Source organism: Gallus gallus, chromosome 2, assembly GCF_016699485.2.
Source record: "Gallus gallus isolate bGalGal1 chromosome 2, bGalGal1.mat.broiler.GRCg7b, whole genome shotgun sequence".
Lineage (NCBI taxonomy): Eukaryota > Metazoa > Chordata > Aves > Galliformes > Phasianidae > Gallus > Gallus gallus.
Genome location: NC_052533.1, coordinates 134,540,364 through 134,564,625, shown reverse-complemented (window position 1 = coordinate 134,564,625; position 24,262 = coordinate 134,540,364). Strand labels below are relative to the sequence as shown.

The window sequence follows — 24,262 nt, the reverse complement described above, 5'->3', positions numbered from 1 at the left end:
CCCCACTTCCGCCTTCCGTCGCCCCCCGCGGCCGCCGAGACGCCGTAGCTGAGCTCACGGCAGTGCGCACGCGCGCTCCGTCGCCTCAGCCGACCCCTCGTCATTCCCCCACCCCGCCCCGCCCCTTTCCCTCCCGGCGGCGCGGTGCGGCGAGGCCGGGCGCATGCGCAGTTCGACAGTTCCTACTGGGTGCCCGCCCCGTGGCGGCTGTTTCGCCGCGCAGGCGCGGTGGCGGCGGCGCGGCCGGGCGCAGGGGGGCAGTTTAACAGTAAACATCCTGCCGATTTGAACGGCGGGTTTGGGCGGCAGGAAGGGCCCCGGCCGCCATCTTGTTTGTTTGAGTGAGCGGTTCGGCTGGGTTCGGAGAAGTGCAACGGGTACCCAGCCCGGCCTGGCCAGCCGCCACGCCAGCCTCTCCCTGCCCCGGACACGGGTAAGGAGCGGCACCGGCCGCGCTCGCTCGGAAGGACGGCGGCTCCGCGCTAGGGCCGGGGGGAGCCGCACCGCCGCTGCGGCCTGGTGGCGGTACGGGCACGGCCCGCGGGGAGCGCGGCGTGAGGCGGAGGGGCGCGGAGCGGGACGGGCGGTGGTGACCCCGGCACGGGGCCGCGGGGCTTCCTTGGGGATTCGGGGCTCGGGGTTCGGCGGCCGCGGTGTTGGAGCAGTAGTGAGTGAGGGTCCGCGGGGTTGATGCACTCTGGGAGTTTCTGTGATTGTCTATAGGCTTCTGTGAGGTATAGAATATACTCCCCCTGTACTCAGCACTGGTGAGGCCGCACCCCGAGTACTGTGTCCAGTTTTGGGCCCCTCACTGTAAGAAAGACATCGAGGCCCTGGAGCGTGTCCAGAGGAGGGCAACAAAGCTGGTGAGGGGTCTGGAGCACAGGCCTTATGAAGAGCGGCTGAAGGAGCTGGGATTGTTCAGTCTGGAGAAGAGGAGGCTCAGGGGAGACCTTATTGCTCTCTACAACTACCTGAAGGGAGGTTGTAGTGAGCTGGGGGTCAGCCTCTTCTCTCGTGTGACTAGTGATAGGACTAGAGGGAATGGCTTCAAGCTGTGCCAGGGAAGATTCAGGCTGGACGTTAGGAAATACTACTTCTCTGAAAGGGTGGTCAGACACTGGAATGGGCTGTCCAGAGAGGTAGTGGAGTCACCGACCCTGGAGGTGTTCAAGGAATGTTTGGATGTTGTGTTGAGGGACGTGGCTTAGTGAGAACTATTGGTGATGGGTGGATGGTTGGACTGGATGATCTTGTGGGTCTTTTCCAACCTTAGCGATTCTATGATAGAACAAGTGCCGTGTTTGTGTCGGTAACAAAAGAGGTGGGGGTCTGTGTGGTTCATTGGCATGGTACCGTTAGGGTTAAAATGACCTTTGGTTGTATTCAGATGCTTAGAAGAAAATACTGTAAATTTGGGGAAGTTAGCATGCAGGCCCCCATTGTGTGAATGTGTGTGTTAAGCACACAATACTTCTGTTAACGTCATCCTGTGTAAAACTAATTACGTGACAAATGGGGAAACATCAGAGCATTAGGATCGGGGTGGGGTGGTAAGCGTTCATTTTGCGTGTTTGATATTCCATGGAACTTGGAAACACCACACAAACAGATCCCAAATATTTACTACAGAGGAAGCTGAGGGGACACAAAAGGAGGAGCAAAAGGTTTGTGAGACCTCCAGTAATCTGAAATTACCACACAGATTACTGTTGTCTGACCATCGAGGTTGCTGCTACTCTACTTCAGATATGACAGTATTTCCCCCAGAAGTGAGAGTAGTTGCACAGTTGATGCATGAGTTTAACTGGAAGGCCAAATGTTAAGAACCAGGTTTTCTCTGGTCAGATTTTTTGGGTTATCTGCTGGGGAAAAAATAAACGGCTGATAAAGTCTGTTGTCTTTATCAACTTACATACGTTTAAAGAGTGTGTTAGTACTTGATTGCTGTAATTGGATCATTAGTCTTTTGACTTGGAGCCACAGTTTCAATGTATGGTTTCGGATAGTTGAGGTAGGACCTACAAATAATCTTTTCCACTGTGTAAATGGACATGCTGAATCTGGGTGGGAGGGCAGGATACCTGCTAGTAAAATAGAGGTTGTGGCTGGGACAGCTGAAGGAAAACCATTCCTAAGGTTCAGTAACCTCAGACAATGAGAATTCTGAACGATCTGCTGTTTGCATTAGATGGAGTTAGTGGGTGCTGGTTCTAGCAGTTTGGCAATGTAGGTGTGTAGTATATTGTGACTGGAGAACAGTGAATGCATTTCCTACAAACTAGTGTGTTTTGAGCAGTTGCAGACCTAGTAGTACAACCTTTGGCATAGGAAGGTAGAATGTAAGGTGATGGAAAAAAGTAAAACCTGGGGACAAATAGAAAATGCTGTTATGTGTATATCAAAAGTATGTCAGGTTGGGCTAGTTCAATTTCATCTTCTGAATAATTGATTTTGTGGACATAAGAAATTGAAGTGACTTATCATTGAACTTCCATAAAGCTGGAGTTGCCACAGAGAAATGTATTAAATATAGAAAAATGTGAGTTAACAAGAGAACTATAAAGTTTATTGAAGAAAGGAGGTGAAAGCAGACTGAGCTCTAAGCAGTTAGAATCATAGAATCACCCAAGGTTGGAAAGCACCTCCAAGACCATCCAGTCCAACCATTCATCTACCACCAATGTTTCCCACTAAACCATGGCCCTCAGTATAACATCTTAATGTTTCTTGAACACCTCCAGGATGGTGACTCCACCACCTCCCTGGGCAGCCTGTGCCAGCGCCTGGCTACTCTGTTGGTGAAGTATTTCCTAACGTCCAACCTGAATCTCCCTTGTTGTGACCTGAGGCCATTCCCTCTCCTCTTACCACCGTTACCTGGGAGAAGAGGCTGACTCCCATGTCATCACAACCTCCTTTCAGGTAGTTGTAGAGAGTGACAAGGTTGCTCCCGAGCCTCCTGTTCTCCTGATTGAACAATCCCAAGTCCATTCATTGCAGTTCCCAGTGGAATTTGTAAGGGCTGATCCTCTGATCATTTTTTTTCAGTGCTGTCAGGTGTTCAGTGTGCTAATGGAACTTGCTGGTGAAATGGCATAAGTGGTTGCGCCCACACCAGGGAAGGTGTAGGCATGTAAGGACTGTATGTTGGAGGACTATGACATAAAAAAGAATCAAATGTACAACTACGGGACTGAGACCTTCTGGACCTGGGAGGTGTAGGCAGCTCCAGGTGCGGCAGGTGAACAGGGCTGGGACTGGCATAGCATAAAGAAACAGAAGCAGTGTAGGAAAAAAATGTAAGGAGGGGAAAAAAAAAGCAGATAAATTGATGTAGAAAAATAGCACAAAGACAAATTATAATGACTGTCTGATTTTTGAACTGTAATATGGAAGGTGTCTGCTGATCCGTGGTTCACTTTGGTTCTAGGATAGCCTTGTGACAGGAACAGAAGTAGGTGACACAACAAGACTCAACCTATGAACTTGTTTATGTAAACATGGCCTAGTAGGGTAGCAGACAAGTAGATTTAACGGGTTACAGTGGAGAAATTCTCATCTTCATAAGCTTTTTTTTTAAGACAGTAAACTGTCAACTGTTATTACACTTCTGAGTGTGTTGGAAGATGGTGCTCAACTCTGAGTGCTTTTCAGAGTTTATATACTTACTGTTTCAACATGCAGAAGACTTAAAAAGGGGTGGCCAGCAGGGAGAGGGAGGTGATTGTCCCCCTCTGCTCGGCTCTTGTGAGGCCCCGTCTGGAGTACTGCGTCCAGGCCTGCGGCCCCCCAGTACAGGAAGGACGTGGAGCTCTTGGAGCGGGTCCAGAGGAGGGCCACTAAGATGATCAGAGGGCTGGAGCACCTCTCCTGTGGGGAAAGGTTGAGGGAACTGGGATTGTTTAGCTTGGAGAAGGCTCTGGGAAGACCTCATTGTGTCCTTCCAGTACTTGAAGGGAGCACATAAACAGGAGGGGGAACAGCTGTTTACGAGGGTGGATAGTGATAGGACAAGGGGGAATGGTTTTAACTGGGACAGGGGAGGTTTAGGTTGGATATTAGGAGGAATTTTTTCACCCAGAGGGTGGTGACGCACTGGAACAGGTTGCCCAAGGAGGTTGTGGATGCCCCATCCCTGGAGGCATTCAAGGCCAGGCTGGATGTAGCTCTGGACAGCCTGGTCTGGTGGTTGGCGACCCTGCACATAGCAGGGGAGTTGAAACTCAATGATCATTGTGGTCCTTTTCAACCCAGGCCATTCTGTGATTCATTCTATGACTGTAAGTTTGAATTCATGCTTCAGATTAAGTTTCACAAGTACTGACCGCCCAGCTCTCTGGTTGCTTTTTTGGGAGGATCAGTTGCTGTATACTTTAGATAGCAAAATGAACTGTCTGAGCTGTATTAGTATCACTTTACATATTCAGTTATTTTGTATATAAAATTACAGACTTCAATACTTCTGCAGAAGGAAAAATGTTAAAAGATGATGCAGTTGTTGAGCAAGGTTTGGGCAGAGGAACTTGAACGTTGACGGTAACATAACAGCTCATTGAAGCAAATTCAAAATGAATTAAAATCAAGTTGAAGCTTTCTTAAAAGCGCAATTGGGCAGGGTTGGGATTTGACCCCAGCTGGTCTTGTGTGAATACATACTGTTTCTACCATGTTCATTTTCCTGTCCTTCTTGAAGTGCTGGAAGTTCTTAGGATGAGTTATGGAACAAGACCTCAAAACTAGTCAATTTCAAAAGTTGCCAATGCTATTTTACCTTATAATCTTCTTAAGAGCCATCAGCTCCCTTTTTTCTTTTGTGGCTTCCTATTTGTTGCTTTTGCACCCAAAGACAGATGTTCTGTGTGTCTACGTGAATAGTCTCTCCAAAAAAACTTCTAGTGCCTTTAACATTGATCCCAACCTTAAATTACACCAGAAAATCTTCCTTATTTTATGCCACTGCATTGATATACTGCCCTGTGTATTAAAGGTCAAACAATAAAGTAAGGAAAATAATTACCTGCAAAGAAAGAAAAAATATCTGAAGAAAGTAAGGGCAGCCCTTGGGGTGTGCTGTAAGCCATTGTGCTGGTGCTCTGAACAACTACAGTTGAGCTGCTGCAGCTGAGACATGCGAAGACACGTTTGGTGCAGCTGATAGAAGCTAGGTATTACAATACAGCAGGTCATCTGGAATTTCCAAGTGGCAGAGACTCCTTACTGTGACATGGGAAGATAGTGTGGCTTTGAACAGAAGTATTATTTGTTGGCAGTAGTTCATTTTAAAGTGCTTTAAATGATTTGTACTCTGATGCTCGTGGTTTTTCTTGATGCGTTTTGCTGTGGAGAGGCTTCAATAATGGCTGAAACGAAACAGCCTCTGTCAAAAGTTAGTTATAATGGATTCAAACTTGCCTCATAAGTACCATATGCATGCAATATATTCTTCCTGTCTGCAAGATGAGTGAGTTTTAGGTTTGAGCCATAATTCTGGTACTGAGAGGAGTCAAACCTAAGAAGCAGTGCAAGCAGATTGGCTTTTGTGGTGTAATAGTTTTCAGCCTCTGTTCTTTGATTTAATTACTAATAGAGCATACGTTTTAAAACCCATTCCCATATGTTAAGTCCCCTTATGGGGAGTACTTTGACTTGGGCTGTCAGTTCTTTGAAAGACAGAAGTTGTTAGCAATGTCTGATTCAGAAAGTCAAAGCAAAAATCCCTCAACTTTGTGGTATAACTGACCTCCCCATTTATAGGGGCAACTTGCTTCCTCTCAAAGTCTTAGCCATCTGCTTACATTATCACTGCTATCCAGGGTTTGAAGTGATAAGTTGCTTCTTCTCATTAGTTCTAAAAGAATGTTCTGTGTTTGACAGGAAATCTTCGGTACATTTTCAGGCTTACGGTTTATAGTATGTTTGAAGTTCTGTCACAGCCAGGCCATTTAATGATTGTAATGTATTAACGAACAATTATACCAAGCTCTGTGAATCAATGTACATTCTTTTCCAACTGTTGGAAGGTCTTGTTAAGTGTGTGTTTGCTTTCCTCCACTCTTCCTCCTCACATTTATGGGTAATTTACAGGCCTCTTGCTCAGGGCAGTGCAACTCCCGTTAGAAAAATGCTGTGCTACGAAGTTATGTCTCTGTGTATTCAAAAGTATTATGAGACATTTGAAAATGCGTGAGGGACTGAATTGTCCAGTGGCCTTTGGGGCGGCGTGAAGTTTTCCAAAAGCCAGTAGGAGGAGGAGGGAAAGGAAGCTCTTACTGACCAAGAGCACTTCCAAAGTGATTTTGTTTTGCTTCCTAGAGAAACTTGCTCATTTCTAGCTTGGTGCAGTGCTGTTCTTAAGCCCACACAGTCTCAGCACACAAAAATAAGTAACTTTGACTTTTGTTAATTTGCAGCTGTTACGACTGACACCTGTCTTGTGAACTCATAACAGAAATTGTAATGCTTGCTATATACTATGTTAGCTCCAGCTGAACATGGCCTTTGTTCTCTTTACATCTCATGTACTGTGTCCATTCTTGGCTATGGACAGAAGTGGTGCCCAGCCTGTTCATTAGACAGATAAGTTTGATAATTGTTTGGACAACAGAAGAGTTTCCATTCTGTATTTAGTGCTCAAAGCTCAAATGGTTGATGTTTACTTTCAGGAATCTATTCCTAGATATGCAGTTTTTCACTTATTACCCGGATATGCAGAGGTTGGCCTTGCTTCCACTGAGCCAAGTGCTTCTTATGAAGCATACACCATAAATACCAACAGCTCTGTTATAGCTGCTGTGAAACTTGTTTCTTTTACCTGCGAGCTAATTGCAATCATCTAGCGGTTGTCTTGGTGAGAATCTCTCTCTGGCTATCATGTTTACCAAGGCTTTGTGTTTCACTGTGATCCCTATTTGCTTGTAAATTGTGTTGGTACACATTGTAAACTTGTTTTTAATGGTTAGAAATTGATGTTGCTTGTGTTGCCCAAACTAAACTGCTCCTGCTTACTGCGGTGTTGGTGCTCAAAAGCCTCAGCTGTTCTTGCTGCATTTCTCCCATTTTTTCCATATCCTCCTCTCTTCCCCCCCTCCCCTGATATGGGTAGTGCTAGAGAAGCTGTATGTGGAGAATCTTCTACCTCTGCAAAGCAAAGTTACCTCTAGCTTGTAGTTAAACTGAGTCAGATGCTTACCTTGTGCACATATTAGCAGCTTCATGTCACAAGAATTCATGGTGTCTTGCTTCCCCATGGCTTTATATGCTGGTGTCTTTATCAGCAGTAAGGAGGTACTTATAAGTAGAAAACAGGTAGCTGCTAGGTAAGAGGAAGGAAGTCTTACTTTCTGGTGGGGGAGGAAGAAGTGAAGCCTTCAGGAAGTTTGGAGTGATGCAGTTGGTTTCCTCATCACTTGCATAAAAAATATGAAATACTACTAAGAGGATTCTGAGATGGTTGGCAGTCTGTTCAGAAATAGAGTAGTACCTTCTGTTTTAAGAAAACATGGAGCAGCCTGCAGAGTTGACCACTGTATTTTAGAATGTCCTATGTTTAGCTAAAACAATATATATTATAGTAGTGGCTACTGAGAAAGCTTGACTAGAAAGAAATGGAAGAGGTAGAAGACCACTGTGGCTAAGAAAACTGGTACATGTCTGTTTTCATTCTGACAGTTTGCTACTGTCATAAATTCTGGTAAATATTCAAGGGCTTTTTTTTCCTTGTAGTATGGTAAACATGTTAAAGCTATGTGAATGGTTTTAGTCTGTGGAAGGAGCATTGATTGATCACCATTCTTCCTGCTTCATGTTTTCTTTGCACAAAATTAATGTATTACATAACCGACACCTGTAAGTGTTGGCCTCGTAAGTGTTTTATACGAATTCTTTGATCTTAATGAATGAAAAGCAAACATAAGGAGTATGTTTGTAAGGATGTTACTCATCAAGAATTCTTTCTTTCTCTCTATTTGCCTTTCTATTTACAGATTTGCTCTTCGATCTAGACATTTGGGACCATGTTCTATGCCCACTTTGTCCTGAGCAAGCGTGGGCCGCTGGCCAAAATATGGCTAGCGGCCCACTGGGATAAGAAGCTAACCAAAGCCCATGTTTTTGAATGTAATCTGGAGAGCAGCGTGGAGAGTATCATTTCACCAAAGGTATCTATTTTACACTGATGTAATGTTATCTTGTACTGAAAAGAAATTGTGCAGGTGGTGGTTACTATTTCGGTTGCTTAGAGTTGCTGTTCTAAAGCATGAAAAGATCTCTTCAGATGTGAAGTACTCTTTTGAATGATTCTAAAGATTACTTTCTTGTCAATTTTCTAATACTAGAGTATCATGCAATTTAGTTACAAAATGTTTTATTTTGTGTAAATGGAGAATTTGTATCTTGATATGTTGTGCGTCCTTTAGAAGCAGATGTTTGCAGAAGAGGAAGCCTGAACTTATCTGCAAAGTTATCTCTTAAAGGCCTTTGTGCTTCCAGAGTTGTTGTTTCTGGAAGCTGCAGAAATAATATTTGAAATATTGTTTATATGCTTGTGACCAAAGTACAAAACAGACGTTTTATCAACAACAAAAAGAAGTGAAGACTTACAATAGCTTGTAATGTTACTGGCTTTGTGAAGATAGGTTTTCATTCAATAACAATATTACAGGGTAATGTAGAAGCCTTGCTTTTGAACCTTTTGGTTTTTGCTTGTTTTTGTGGAAAGTGAACAGGGACAAAACTGGAAGAATATAACACCTGTACAGTTATTGTGAAACCAGGGGGAATTTTGAGGGACTTGTGTTCTTCATGTCTTTTTCTTCACTGCTTTTCATTGAAAACAAGAATACCCATTCACTGATTTGGTTATAACTTCTGTCCCTTAAGAGTAAGAAAGGCCCTATGTAAAAAAGAAAGAAAATTTACTTTTCTTTTGATTGAATCAAACAAAAGTGTCTTAATAATGCTAATCTGGATTTTGAAACAACTGCCATTTTGAAGCAGAGATACCTATAATACAATTGCAGAGATGCTTACTGTTCTAGTACAAAGTCATTTCCTTCAGTGCCAGCCCTGGAAGGATTTGGAGAGGATGCTTGTGGACTCATTTGAGAGCTCCTTTCAGAAAAAGGAGAAACTGCTGGGCACTCTTTCATATGTTTAACTTGGTGTAAGACTTTCATCAGTTGCTGTAATGTGAGATAATGTATGCAGTTTTGTATTCGTGAAGTTTGAGGTTAGACTTTTTAAGGTTTAATCTTTCTTCAACACAAATCAGGTGTTCTTTCAGACCAAGACATTTAAGAAGAATCCTTCTCTGGAGATTTCCTATGGCTCCTTCAGTGCATGAAGTACTCAATTACACAGCAAAACATTTAGGTTAAGGAGGAGAGTGATTTAAGCTAATTTAATGTGACAGTGTTTGTTTATGAACGTCTTTCGTCTTCCACTGTTCTGCTTTGCTCTGTAACTGAAGGACAGATGATGGAGAGGTAGCACAGCACTGTCTTTAACCACACCTCAGCTTAATCACATCGTAATTTCTGACTGTCCAAAATTTGATTGATTTATTTATTTTTCACAACGGAAGTGACAAAGGTGTCAGTAAAGGATATGGTGAATTGGATTTTGTCTTTTGTCTTGTCTTAAGCACTGGAATAGGCTCCCCAGGGAGGTGGTTGAGTCACCATCCCTGGATGTGTTTAAGAACCATTAGAATGTGGTGCTCAGGGACATGATTTAATGAGAGTTGTTAGAGTTAGGGTAGGATGGTTAGGTTGTGTTGGATTCAATGATCTCTAAGGTCTTTTCCAACCTGAGTGATTCTGTGATTCTGTGATTTGATGCCTTTTTTTTTTTTAGCTATACAGCAATGTTTGGAAATTCCTTAAGTGAGATTCTCACCAATTTACAATTTACTTACATTTTCCTGCTTATCCTTGAGTAATATACGGAGTATCATCTGAAACTGTAAACTTTTCATTCAGTATTTGTTTAGAGTTTTCTACTGATTTTTATCTTTATTTGGAATATTTGGTATTACTGAAAAACTCATACAAAGCTGGCAGATTTAATCATAGGGAAGAGGTAAGGCTACACCTAAATCACTGATTGTGTAATCTTCTTTTAGGTGAAGATGGCACTTCGAACTTCAGGACATCTCTTATTAGGTGTTGTCAGAATCTACCACAGGAAAGCAAAATACCTTCTTGCAGACTGTAATGAGGCCTTCATTAAGATTAAGATGGCTTTTCGTCCAGGTACCTATCTTTGTCCAAGTGCTTCTGAAGTTTTATAACCCTTTTTAAGGTGATACAGAATTCTACTTCCTGTTCGTAATGCAATAACTACCTACAGTTATATAGGGTAATTACAGATTATTTTCCTTAGTGTTTCTTCAAGCTGGCTATGTGAATGAGTTGTATGATGAATTTTTTTGATTGAATTCTGAACAAAATCTTTTCCTATTGGGGTTGATTGAGTAAAAGAATCTCAAAAAATGGGATGCTGACTTGAAACAATTTGAGGCACTTGTCTCTATTCTCAGTTTACTAACTTTGCAGCTTAACCATTGTGGTATTCTTGTTTGCTCTGAGAATTGCTTACATGTTTTAGTCAGCTATCAAATTGCCCTGAGAGCACAGCTGAGTTTCTTAGTTGCTAACCAGGGACTATGGCAAGTAAACTTGTGGAGTCATGCTTGTTCCTGGCACACTGGATGGTGATTCTTTGATTATGCATTGTGGAGGGAAACAGAGTTGGCAGTGTTTCTGAAATATCAGTACCTCAGAATGGCCTGTGTTGTGTGGGTCAGAAGGCAGAACATGGAGCTCAGATCTCCCACTGGTTACAGAAGGAGCTGAATCTGCATTTTCCCTGCAGATGTCCTCACCTCTAAGCTTTTGAATTAAACAGGGGCAATGTTACTACTGGCTCTACATAGTATTAAGTAACTACTTACTGCCAGTTCTGTTTTGCTGTGATGTTGCCCATAGAATAGCAGATAAAGTATCTCAGGAGGATTAAAAAAGACAAAAACCAAACACTGATGTGGTTTAGATCATTTAGCTATTTTCAGTGAAGAAGCAGATTTGTGTGGGTGATCCAAGTACTGTGCTGGGATTTCAGAAGTTAATTGAACGGACTACATGACCAGAAGCAGAGTAGTTATTGTGTTGTCACTGCTTAGCACAAACCAAGATGTAGAACTATGTATCTCATCTGGAGCATCGCAATCAAGTGATTTCCTAACAGGTACCTACATTAACAGATACCTGTGTAGTATTGTGATGTCGTAAAATGCCTGCATTAGCTGTGTGGCTCAGCACTGTGCTACACAAACATTTAGTGACCCAAAGCGTGTGGTTCTTACAGGGTTATACAATTCAGTATGTCAGCTTGATAAATAGGTGTTTTGATGTTAGCCTGAATCTCAATGCTTACATTATCTAAGATTTCTTCACAGGTGTTTAGCATAGTTTCAACTCAACAATTTAAAGACAATAAGTTTATGAAGGAACGGCTTCAGTGAAAGCACAGGGAAAAATGCTGTCCTTGTAAGGAATGGGAACTCATGCCTGAGTGTTTTTTCTCTGCAGGGGTTGTTGATTTGCCTGAGGAAAACAGAGAGGCTGCTTACAATGCTATTACCTTACCTGAAGAGTTTCATGATTTTGACCAACCACTTCCTGACCTAGAGTAAGCTAATGCTTTTCTTACAACTTCTTAATGAGTTATCTGTAAACATGGCAAGTATACAGGTTGAAGACTTCTTAGCCTTTAAGAAATTCAGGGGGCTGCTGTTTTGTGTATTATTTGTAATGGAATTTCTGGGATGTGGCTTGCTTTAATAAATGGTCCATTTGGTTTGTACTCAATTTGGATTCTATACTAAATTTCAATTGCAAAAAAAAAAAAATGCTTTTCTAAGAACAGTGCCTTAACACACAGCTGAATATTAACTTAGTACATTTACTAGATACATTTTTCATAACTATATTAATAGCTCTTGGAGTTGAAGGAGGGCAGTACTGTTTTTAGTTATTAAATTGGTCTCAAGGTTAATGGCCCAGCATAACAAGGCTGAAAGAGAGGTTACTGACATGTTTTCCTGAAGATGGCACAACCTGAGTTAGAGGTTTTAACCTTTAATAGTCTCAGTGATTCAAGTAGGACATTCTATTCTGTGTTTGTCGTCCACTTTTTCATTGATTTAAGCGTATAGTGAACTGTTTAGGAATTTCATGTTTATCTAAGGATTTATCTATTTGTTTATTTTTAATGGAGATGTTAATAATTGCCTTCTGTTTGTTTAAGTGATATTGATGTGGCCCAGCAGTTCAGTTTGAACCAGAGTAGAGTGGAAGAAATTACAATGAGAGAAGAAGTAGGCAACATCAGTATCCTCCAGGATAATGACTTTGGTAAAATCTTGTATATTATTATGTTGTTCATAAGCTAGTTTTGATAACTGTGAAGTTGTAGTCTTACAATTACTACAGAATTCCTGCTAGTAAGTACAAAAACAAATCAGATCAAACTTGATGTGTTTCCATATGTTTAGTTTTTATGTTGTTGAGGTTTCCAGAAAGTCCCCAGCATGCTTCTAGCTGCTTAGCTAAAGCTGAAGGATGTTCTGTCATGATAATTAGTAAAATACTATATCAATATTAATTTTAATACGTGCTGTGAAAAAGTCAGTTGTCACTTGAGTTCTAGGTGTGTTTTCAGTCAAAACATGCTAGGAGTTTTCTAAAGCTGGAGCAGTCAGTGGTGGCAGGTTTGCTGATGCTCCTTTCAGTATCTGCTCAAGGATAGTGTTCTAAGATCTGAATCAAAACCTGAAAATTTTTATTTGGGAAGTATTTACCTTTGGATAGTCGAAGTGTAATAATATCAATAATTTAATATCTTATTAAAAATGTAGATTGAGTTTTGATTGCTGATTTGAAATCAGTTTGGTCTCTGTACATGCAACTCCATCTCAAGGCATAGGATATAACTTCAAGTAGTCTTCGATTATAAGATCTTAATAACATCAGTTTCAGAAAGCTTTAAAGAGGAGATGTTTTTTCCTGTAATTGTTTAAACAGTATTTTTGCTGTTAGTACTGATGAGCATTGTTTAGGGCCACAAAAATGACCCAAAGGATGAAACATCTCCCCTATGAGGACAGGCTGAGAGAGCTGGGGCTGTTCAGCCTGGAGAACAGAAGGCTCCAGGGAGACCTGAGAGCAACCCTTCAGTATCTAAAGAAAGGGGGGGTGAGTAAGAAGGGGGCAGACTCCTTAGCAGGATCTGGTGTGATGGGACAAGGGGAAATGGTTTCAGACTAAAAGGAAAGATTTAGATTGGATAGAATAAAAAGTTTTATAAAATAAAGGTAGTAAAGCACTGGAACAGGTTACCCAGAGATGGTGTAGGTGCCCCATCTCTGGAGACGTGCAAGGTCAGGCTGGATGGGGCTCTGAGCACCCTGTTTGATCTGTAGGTGTCCCTGTTCATTGCAGGGCAGTTGGACTAGATAGCCTAAAGGTCCGTTCCGACTCTTAAGGATCCTTAGATTTCTTCTTTTTTGCCTATTAACTGTGAAATTAAAGTAGCTGTGGAAATGTTTGTTTCAATATAATTTGCACTTTATGAAAAATAACAGGATTAAAACAATGAAAAGGTTTGGTCTTACAAGTGAACCTTTCTTGATCGATCCGTTAGGTCACTCGCATACCGGTTCTTCAGCATTTACAGCTGTGAAATCACTCTTGCAGGTGACTTTGGGATGGATGATCGTGAGATGATGAGAGAAGGTAGTGCATTTGAAGATGACATGCTAGTGAGCACCAGTGCTTCCAATCTTCTACTGGAACCTGAACAGAGCACCAGTCACCTTAATGAGAAAGCTAATCACCTGGAATATGAGGACCAATACAAAGATGATAATTTTGGAGAAGGAAATGATGGTGGAATATTGGGTATGTTTGAGAAATTAGTATATTTTTCCTGTATCCTATGTCATACCTTAATATTTTCTTGGGAAGGAGGACGAGGAGGTTGTTTACTGTGTTACTTTGGTCCTCTTTAAGTTGTGCTTTCAGCAGTACTATTCTGGTTTATGAGTGCTGTTGCAGCATAGACAATACATTCCAGATACACTGCTGTATATTTTTAAATCAAGTATAACTAAATCATCCAGAGCTTTTCCATTCTGTAAAGTAACATTCTTTAGAGAAAAAACAGCATACAACTCTTGGAATGGTTTCATTAATGTGTTACAAGTTATATTAAGTACTTCTACTTCAAGTACTAAGAAACCTTGCAAGGTGCAAATACGTGGCAAGTGTATTATAATAAAGTTTATCTGCAAGTTCTGAATTGGAGCTGAAATTTGCCTTGGAAAATCACTCGTGATGGCTTTCATGTCAGCATTGAAAATTAGGTTTCTCTAACTTTTGCGTTATCTTTATCTGTGTTCTCCTAAATTCGTCCATGCTTCGTTATAAACTTGTTTGTACTTCATGAATTTATGGGGGCAAAACCGACGATGTTTTCATGCGGTCATTTCAGATGACAAACTTCTCAGTAATAATGATGGTGGTATTTTTGATGACCCACCTGCGCTCTCAGAAGGTGGAGTAATGATGCCAGAGCAACCTCCCCATGATGATATGGATGACGATGATAATGTATCAAGTGAGTATGAGCTAAGGCTAGAACTTGAATTGTTTTTAACCAATTTAATTAAGAATGTAATTCCTTGGGGGGATGTTGAACTGAACGTATGTATGAAATGTGTTAGACCATTTTAAGAGAGAGAGGATGGGAAGCATAGCATAGTTTTTATTTTGATATTATAGTACACTGTATTTGTTCTTACTGCCAGTGGGTGGACCAGACAGCCCAGACTCGGTAGATCCAGTTGAACCATTACCAACCATGACTGATCAGACAACTCTTGTTCCCAATGAAGAAGAAGCTTTCGCTCTGGAGCCTATTGACATAACTGGTAAGTAAACTGTTCGGAAATATTTTCTTTGGATCCTTCACAGCCCACCTTAGTATGATGGAGTAGAAATGAATGTCTAGGACTTTTACTGACTCTTTCTCAATTGAGAAAGAAACCAAGGACTGAGTGCTGAATTCATTTTATCCTAATTTGGACCTTTTAGTGTTTCTGGACAGGTAACTTGTTTCAGTAATCCTGGAGTACACTGGTTTGTAACTTTTGAGGAACGCGTGGAGTTAAAAAAAAAAACACAGTGAATTGGAAAAGACCTTATCATGTCTTCAATTGTAATGCAGTGACTGTAGTGCACCAGCATTGTCACTGTGGTAGTTTTGATGGCCAGGAGTGACTGTTTAAATTGTGAACGCTGCTTAGAGGAGTGATCTTTTTTCTAGTATAGCTTTTATGAATTACTGAATCCAACAGATTAATCTCTTTATTTGAAGCTCTAGCAAGTAGAGAAAAAGACAGAATTTCATTAATGCAAGACACTTGCTTACTTTAAATGATATTGCATTTGGTTCAGAATAAACAGATCCCTGCTTTAACTTAAGCTTCACTTAAAAAAAAGTAAAATAAAATTAAGATCTGTTAAAATACATATATATAGTTTGTCCTGTATTTGGACCTCCAGACTGATTTACTGCTTGACCAGTTAGTAAGCCCTGGCACTGCCCTCTGGTGGTAAGCTTAGCTGATCAGCTGGGACCAGCAAAGACAGCATTTGCCAGGGCTTCAGGGTCTGCTGCCAAGGGCCAGGCTGTAAACAGTTTATAGTAAAGCCTTCTAGAACAGGATGAGAGGTTCAGGTATGATAACCACCCATATTAATATTACCAAAGTTCACATAGGGCTTAAGGGGGAAAAAAAAAAGTTGTTATAATACTTCCATTTTTTGGCCAATGGGACCTTACATCTCAGGGACTTGCTCATAAAGAACACCATCCAAATAAACCATGAGGGAGGAGGCATATGCAGCTAAGGATATTGACAATTATAAGAAAGATTCAGTTAGACTGTGAGTGTACCCAGAAGAATTTGTAGGCTGTGGGACAGTATTTGTAGTGATTAACATTTGATACAGTGCTTTTTAGGCTTTCATACCTTCCATTGCTAACATTTCCTTATTCTTGTGGCTGCATTATATGTGGGCAAGTAAGGCCTATAGAGAATCTGTAAGATTTCTACTACAGTTTGGTGTCTTGATGAGCTCACCTTCACTGATTTTAAAAAATCTCAACAGTCAAGGAAACCAAAGCAAAGAGGAAGAGAAAGCTCATTGTGGACAGTGTGAAAGAGTTGGATAGCAAGACCATTCGAGCCCAGTTAAGTGATTACTCTGATATTGTTACGACGTTGGACTTGGCACCCCCTACGAAGAAACTGATGATGTGGAAAGAAACTGGAGGAGTTGAAAAGCTTTTCTCCCTGCCTGCACAGCCTCTGTGGAATAACAGGCTACTTAAGGTAATGTTTATTGTATGAATTAATTTATAAATGGGCTGTGTTCAGGATTGTGCCTCATTGGTAAACACCAGTATTTGAGTTACAATCTGGTGACAGGAGTATTCTTCATTTTTCTTCTTGTTTTTGCTTTTTGTGTTCTTTTTTTTTAAAGAAAGACTCATTAAAAATGACATAAAATACCAATGCTTAAAATATTTATCAGTTACAGAAATAATTTTTTTGTTTTAAATGTTGGAGAGGAGATTAAAAAGGGGGAAGGAAAGATGGCATGTGATTGCTTTATGCGACAAGACACTGAGAGCTGCAGTAGTGAGTAGTTTAACCTTTCTCCTGTAGCTCTTTACTCGTTGTCTGACACCCCTGGTTCCAGAAGACCTAAGAAAGAGGAGGAAAGGTGGAGAAGCTGACAACCTTGATGAGTTCCTTAAAGATTTTGAAAACCCAGAGGTGCCCAGAGAGGAACAGCAACAGCAGCAGCAGCAACAGCAGCGAGATGTCATTGGTTTGTTTGTCGTTGGTCATTTGGTCAAAGATGCTCTGCTTTCCTTCAGAGCTTGTTTCTTTCCTTTGTTCTTAATATTAAGTTCCTAAATATAATGAAGTAAGGACTTTAATTGCTTGCTTAGCTTTTTATGCAGTCCCTGACTTAAAACAGCTTTTTTTTCTAGAAATAGAAGACAGATTTGGTTTGATCCAGTGGATTAAATGGGTATTGTATTAGTTTGTGTACAGATCTGTACCAGGTCATTGCAGAAGCTATGCAGTCTGTTAGGGTACCTCATTCTAAATAGCAGATTGGACCTAGATAAATCAGTACTCTTTGAAATTACATTACTAGAACTGTTTTTATTATGGAATATAGATGAACCAATTCTGGAAGAGCCAAGTCGTTTACAAGAGTCAATGATGGAAGGCAGCAGGACCAACCTGGATGAATCTGTTATGCCACCTCCACCGCCACAAACTGGTGTTAAACGCAAACTGCAGCAAGTGGAACCAGAACCAGTGTTACCTGTAAGAGTTATTTGTTTTAATTTCAGTTTTAATGAGAAGTGGAAAATGCATTTGAGCAGAATGTGACACAAATTTGAGGGCCTGACTTTCTTTGCTATCAAGATACACTGGAGTAATACCAGAATCTCTGAGAGTGGTCTTTATGGGGTTTTTCTGGAAAGTGTGTGTAAGCTTTCCCCTTAAGTCAAATGGGGTAGGAACTGATGGTGTTCCTTCCAAAGGAAGTCTTCGAGGAATAAATTATGTCAAGACCTTCTGCTGTGGCAAGTGTATATTAGAAAGGATTGTGTGAGCTACACAGATTCTTCCCTTTTGAAGATATTCTCAATGGTCCACTGTCAGTAGTTCAAATAAGAACTGATCTTTCAGGAGAGATTTCTTCCCTGAGTTATGGTTAGACAGTGTGATATCTGCCCCTTCTATAAAAGCTGTTCTGCAGTATGAACTGAAACTGTATTTTTCAAGGGGGAGTAGAAAAGTGCAAAGTTAAAGTTACATTCTTTCTGAATGCTAACCTGGTGAGAAGGAACAGTCTGAGATTGTGCAGTCTTTCTCACATTTGTGAACTTCTTATCCCGTTTCTCATGGGATTACAGGTTACTTGCTGTTGAATGAGACAGATGTTACGTGGTCTTATAAAAAGCAGAGCACTGGATGAAATTGGTATCAACTGTTTGTGCTGAAGTGGATGATGTGTTTTTGGGGTAACTTGGGTTATGCCAACAAGATCAGGCCTCTAGGTAAACATACCTTTGAGGTACCTGCTGTATGATGCTCTCAGATAGAAGTAAATGCTTAGAAACTTTATAGAGTGTCTCGTTCTTAATTGTGCCCTTCTTGTATTGCTAGGGATGACATTGATATTCTGAAGGTGTCTTGTTGACTGAGATAGTTTGTTTGTGTAGCACTGCGTCTGGTTATGTGTGCTGATCCAAGAAACGAGAACAGTGGTTTGGCTGGGAAGACTTTTTCCTTAGTGTTTCCATAACTTTTGTTTGAGTAAAGCCTAAAGGATTAAAAATGCAGGTGTGGAGAGCAAACCAACAAAAACATTGCTTCTCATTTTTCAAAACTTCTTATAAATGGCTAAGAGAAGAGTTAGAGACTTGGATGTTGTGAAACTGTTTTGTAGTGTCAGTATTCTGTTGTAAAAGCACCAGTAAAGTGATGCTCTGTTAATCTGTACTGTGTACTCCTAAAGCATCCACCATCGCAACAGCTGGAAATACCACCAGTAGAAATGCCTCCAGAGGAGCCACAGAACATCTGTCAGCTAATACCAGAGCTGGAACTTCTACCAGAAAAAGAGAAGGAGAAGGAAAAAGAGAAAGAGGAGGAGGAAGAGGAGGAGGTAAGAGCGGAGTTTGTGTGTTCCCTGGCACTGCTCGATTTTGTATTCAAGAAGTGGCACAAGAAATGTTAGCTTTTTATTTGGGAAAAGTTAAAGTTTAGAAGTGTAGTTGTTGCACGACCGTTTTACGAATCACACACGCATTCTCTTGGGAGTTGGGTGCTTCTCTTTTCGTGTGGTTGGATTTAAGCCATTCTCTCTGAATTTTGATGCCTTATGCAAGAAATTTTGGACTTTGATTTTCTTAGTAATGCAGCAAGCTGTTGCTGTTTGCAGTGAAATGTTGCTTTATGGGAGTACAATCAAAATGAAGAAATACATCTTGACTTAATTTTGAGAAATAAAAGAGAAGATTGTCCAGGTGGTGTTTTCTGCTCAATTTGAAGTACTTGATTTAAGACTGGAAACAAAGATACTTACTTGCATGTGCTGCTTTCATGGTGATTTTTATAATTGCAGGCTTGAAATATAACTTGCATTTTAAAAGCCATATGCAGTACATCTTCCATAAACAAGCACTGTTCTGAGTGCTTCATTGGACGTAGTCCTCTCTAACAACACAGTTCCCTTCTGCAGCTTTTAGCAACCTGCTTTCCTTCTTCAGTGACTCCATTTCCACACTGAAATAAGAACGTTAGTGTTTATTAATGTTTGCAAATAAAAGAATTGTTGATATTATGTTTAGATTAGATAAGTCTTTTTTCTTTTCATTAAGCCATCATGACTGAACTTCTTCGTATTGCTAGTTGCCAGCATAACGTTTTGAGGTATAGTCGTAGTGGCATGCAACCTTACTGTGATACATCAGCTTAAGCATTTGTCTTCCTCTGTCCCATTTCTTAAGTCTCCTGGCTGTACCCTGAGAGTCAGGTTGTCCATACCTGGTTAGATTGTGTCTGTCTTGATGAAAAGAGAAAGCTGCGCTGATAGGTAGAAATACCTCTTGTAGAGCCTGGTGCATGAGAAGATCTGTTGTTTTGTAAATGTGAGTTCTGGCTGCTTGCAGGAAGAAGATGGCACAGGGGGTGATCAGGATCAAGAAGAACGGAGATGGAACAAGAGGACTCAACAAATGCTTCATGGGCTTCAGGTACGCATTGTCATTTATTTTCTCTTAAAGTAGCTTTTGAACGTGCCCACTGGTGCTATTGACCTGGGGTGAAAGTTTAAGTAATGGCTTTATTGTCAGAAGATACAGAATTGGAATACCAGCTCTATCATAGGGAGGGAATTATTTTTGTAACTGGCTAAATCATAATGTAACTGCCACGTTTTTTCAAATAACATTTGAAACAGAGCTTTTCACTTAAGTGTTTTCCAGCCACACTTCGTACACAAGTAAGATTCCCAGAAATGCAGTTTCTGGAATAATTGAGTTTGTGTTCTTGCAATGAAACCTTAGCACCCCCTGACTTTTGAACTCTGTAAGAATAGGCAAACATCGTCAAGGTCCAGGAACAAAACTGTTCTGTGGGATGTTTGCTTCTAGATGGAATAGTCTGAAAACTTCTGTGCTGTGCTAAGCTGCATCTGCAGCAACTGGGGGAATATGACCTTGGCTCTGAAGTGCAGCATTACTTTTCAGCAGGTGGCTTCAGACTGCCATTGTCAGTCTGCAGGACAGATAATTTTTTGTAGAATGGATTCTTGCTAGAACTAAAGGGCTTTTTCTGATAAGAAAATTGAATGCCTCTAGTATATACTTAAATTTGAGCGCAAACTCGTGTCTGCTTGCATGTAGGTCTGCCTTTTGCTTTTAAGTCTGGTTTGTGGTTCCTACCCATTTCCTCCCTTAATTATTTTGGCAACTCTTGAGATTGTGGTTTCAGTGGAGTGTCAATCCCATCCCTCTAATCTGGCTTTCCAAAGTCATCTTTCTTGGGGTGAAATTAGTCTCCATCTGCTGATAAAAGCTCATTGTCACTGTTGTATCTTTGAAGTTCTGTTATAGTTGTGGGGTTTTTTAAAAGTTGCTGAGTTTTCAGTCAGCCAAGATTTCGTGGTAATTTCTGTTTCCTCAGAAATACATAATCAAGTAAAAGCTTCAAATTTCTGAGCATGTGACATTGAAGACTAATGTGACTGAAGTCAGTTTTTTTTGCTTGCCTGCAAGAATTCTGCAAGCTTAAGATTGTTTTAAACTGCTTATATGAATTAAGCCTGGTAGGCAGCTAGGCAGCACACCATCACTTCCTCACTCCTCAGTGGGATGGGAGACAATATCAGGAAGGTAAAAACAAGAAAGTTTATGGTTTGAGGTAAAGATGATGTAGCAGGTGAAGCATAGCTGCTTGTACAAGCAAAGCAAAATAGGGAACTCATTCACTACTTCCCATGAGCAGGCAGATGGTCAGCTGTTTTCCAGCAGAGTAACACAGTAACTGTAGACATGTCCCACACTCCCTCCCTTTCTTCTTATCCCCTAGCTTTTATTCACCATGACATTGTATGGTATAGAATAGTAGTTGATATTCCATATCAGTTGGGGTCAGCTCTTGTGGCTTTGGCTATTCTTAACATCCTGTGCATTTGCCAGCTTTCTTGCTTTGGGGGAAGCATGAGAGACAGAGAAGGCCTCGATGTTGTGCAAGCACCGCTTAGCAACAGCTAAACCATTGGTTTTTTATCAACACTGTTTTGATCACAAATTCAAAGCGTGGCACCAGATGAGCTGCTATGAGGAAAATTAATTCAGTCCCAGCTAAAAACAGTACAGCTGTCAATTAAAAATAATTTTTAAAGTGTACAGATGTTTAGTTGGTAATGTTCCTTCTTTTTTTTTCCTCTGTTTAATCATGGATTTCTTACAAGAGCTTCAGAATTTTGCTTTGGGCCACATCTAGCTTTGTTTGATTGTCTCCTCCATGTGCCCAAAAAAGGATCAGGCTGGATAGCTGAAACATTAAATCCGTAATGAGACTCAAAGTTAGGATCTGTTTAATATAAAGTAATTTCATTTGGCCAGCTTAATATCTTTTCATCTCATAGATATTCCAAAGTAGATGGTTGATGGTTCTGTTTTAAATTGAAGATGTTAGTAGTTGTTCTGGGCAGCAAACAAATGTATTTCCCTGCATCTTTTATATTCTGGCCAAGTCTTAGAAAAAAACATAAACAGCTTTTGGGTACTTTGTTTCAGACAGAGAGGATTTTTAGAAATAAACAGGCTTTCACCTTGGAAAAATGATGCCTCTTTACAGAACCTGAGCTCCTGAATTATTTTTTGAAACAATAGTTCATGATTCTATTTGGAGTTCTTTTCATTCTGAGAAATGCGACAGGATTTTTTGTTTCTCTTCAGAAATACTTGTTCTGTAGTCAAAAAGCTGGCTGGCTGTTGATATCCAAAGCCTTTGTGTTATACTACAGTGTTTCTGGAATATGTGGCCTCGAGACTTTGGTTTTTTTCCACCCATCTTTGGCAATCTTAGTTGGTTTCATTTAGATAAGATCCATGTGGAGTTTATGTACGTGTTGTAGTGTCCCTGCCCAGTGTCGAGTCCGTCACGATCCTTCCCAGCATCCCTCAGCTGATAACAAACAGAACCTTGCCAATTGCTGTTGGCGCTTGTATGCAGTTTTTTTTAATTTACCTTATCATGTTTGTGTTTTTCAGAGAGCTCTTGCTAAGACTGGAGCAGAATCCATCAGTTTGCTTGAGTTGTGCAGAAATACAAATAGAAAACAAGCAGCTGCGAAATTCTACAGTTTCCTGGTACTCAAAAAGCAACAAGCTATAGAGCTGACACAGGAGGAGCCTTACAGCGACATCATCGCAACACCCGGTCCCAGATTTCATATTATTTGAATGGTTAGATACAACAGAGCTAGTGTTTGTTTCACTAGTGCGTACGTGTATTGCCCCATCTGTAGGGCCCTCAAGACCATTGCAGAAAACTTAGATTTTATTGTCTGTCTAAAGTCCTCGTTGGGTTTTTTCGGGGTTTACCTGGGTTTTGTATTTTAAATTTACCACTTAAATTTTTAGTGAAACTGCTGGGGTGGGAGGCTTGAGTTCCAGCTGCAGAAACCAGGCAGCTCAAGGACCCGGATGAAGATTGTGCTAAGAAGGCAGAGCAGATGTGTGCAATATTGGTGCATGTAATGTTTGAGTATCATGACAATGTCTTACTATCATTTGACTAGTTAATTCAATAGTGATATTTTAAAACCTTTACAAGTAAACCTAAATGGCCAACCTATTGTCTGATTAAAAACTTTGCCAAACTTGTCTAAAATGTTTGGTCTGCTTCTCATAGTTGTGTTTTTTTCCCCTTCCTTAGATCTTTGTGCATACTGTGGGTCTCTTACAGCTGCCAATATGAAAGGTAGTGCCTGATACGTCAGCTTGCTTTGTCACTGCATTTTTGCAGTTGGATTTTTGTAGCCCTTGATGCTAAGGGGAAATGGGTGTCTATGGAAAGCCCTTCTTGGGAGTGATACCATTACATAAATGAAAGGACTGAATGTGTGTTAAGCATTTTAGACGAAACATCACTTTCTACTTATCACCTCATTACAGTCCACTACTGTTAATGGCTAATTACTGTTAATAAGCATCAAGTGAAAACTCTAGTCATTTCATTTAAACCTTCAAAGATATCAGAATACTTTAGGTTTGTTTGAGCTGTATATAAACTCCAGACTTTTTAAAACAAACTTCTAGATTGTAAATTATCTGATTTTTATGAAGCGGGCGTATGAGGATAAGAGTAAGAAGTTGAACAGATTGCCTCTGTAGAGGTACTACATTCAGATACCACCTGTACTGAAAGGGCAACAAGCTTGAATATAGAGTGTGACGGGCATAGCTCTGCTTAATTGTGTAGCGTATTAATGACTCTTTGGATATATTTATGGTTTTAGTATTGATTTTTCCAATAATGCACACTCCTGTGTTCCAAACGTTTTATCAGATTTGCAAAGGAAGTCCCGTTTGATTTTTACATACGAACAGTGAAGCTTTACTGTCGGATCAAGTAGTACCAGAAATTATGTGAATATGTTGATTATGGAAACCTGTCTTAACTTTTTTTAGGGCAAAATTATTCACACTGAAGGTTCTGGTTTTAATGTGGGCACTTTGTGGTGTAATTTTGGGACTGAAATTTCAGTGTATACAGAAGTGTAAAATTATGTGAATGTTTTAAGAAAAAATCTGCGACTCCATGATGATCATGTTTTAATAATCCTTGGAAAAGTTAATTGTATAAAATTACTGCAGCTTTATTTTCAACATGACGTGCCTGTAAAACCATGGTTTTCCCCTTTGTAAAAAGAGACATTGTAGATAACTTGAATGTTTAATTATAGAACAGGTCATTCGTTTCTCGTTACACTTTTTAGTCTGGTTTTGTTGCTTTTCAAGGTTAATATTCTTGAAAATAGTTGATGCTGTTATGTATAACTTTTCTAATAAAAGTTGTGTTATAAGCTGT

General features: G+C 40.4%; 1 protein-coding gene across 2 annotated transcripts; it reads left to right on the top strand.

Annotated features, from left to right (window-relative positions):
• The first annotated feature begins 312 nt into the window (after window positions 1-312).
• On the top strand, window positions 313-24,262 carry RAD21 (RAD21 cohesin complex component). 2 transcript variants are annotated; one of them, NM_001030950.2, is made up of 14 exons: window positions 313-433; window positions 7,986-8,159; window positions 10,124-10,253; window positions 11,592-11,691; window positions 12,310-12,416; window positions 13,758-13,961; window positions 14,554-14,679; window positions 14,870-14,992; window positions 16,236-16,459; window positions 16,796-16,961; window positions 17,322-17,473; window positions 18,675-18,824; window positions 19,831-19,914; window positions 22,441-24,262. In NM_001030950.2, exons 2-14 carry the CDS (start codon window positions 8,016-8,018, stop codon window positions 22,630-22,632), a joined length of 1,902 nt encoding a protein of 633 aa, NP_001026121.2. In that variant the 5' UTR covers window positions 313-433; window positions 7,986-8,015; the 3' UTR covers window positions 22,633-24,262. The 2 variants fall into 2 exon arrangements, with proteins under 2 accessions (NP_001026121.2, XP_040534651.1); XM_040678717.2 differs by having other exon boundaries at window positions 313-525.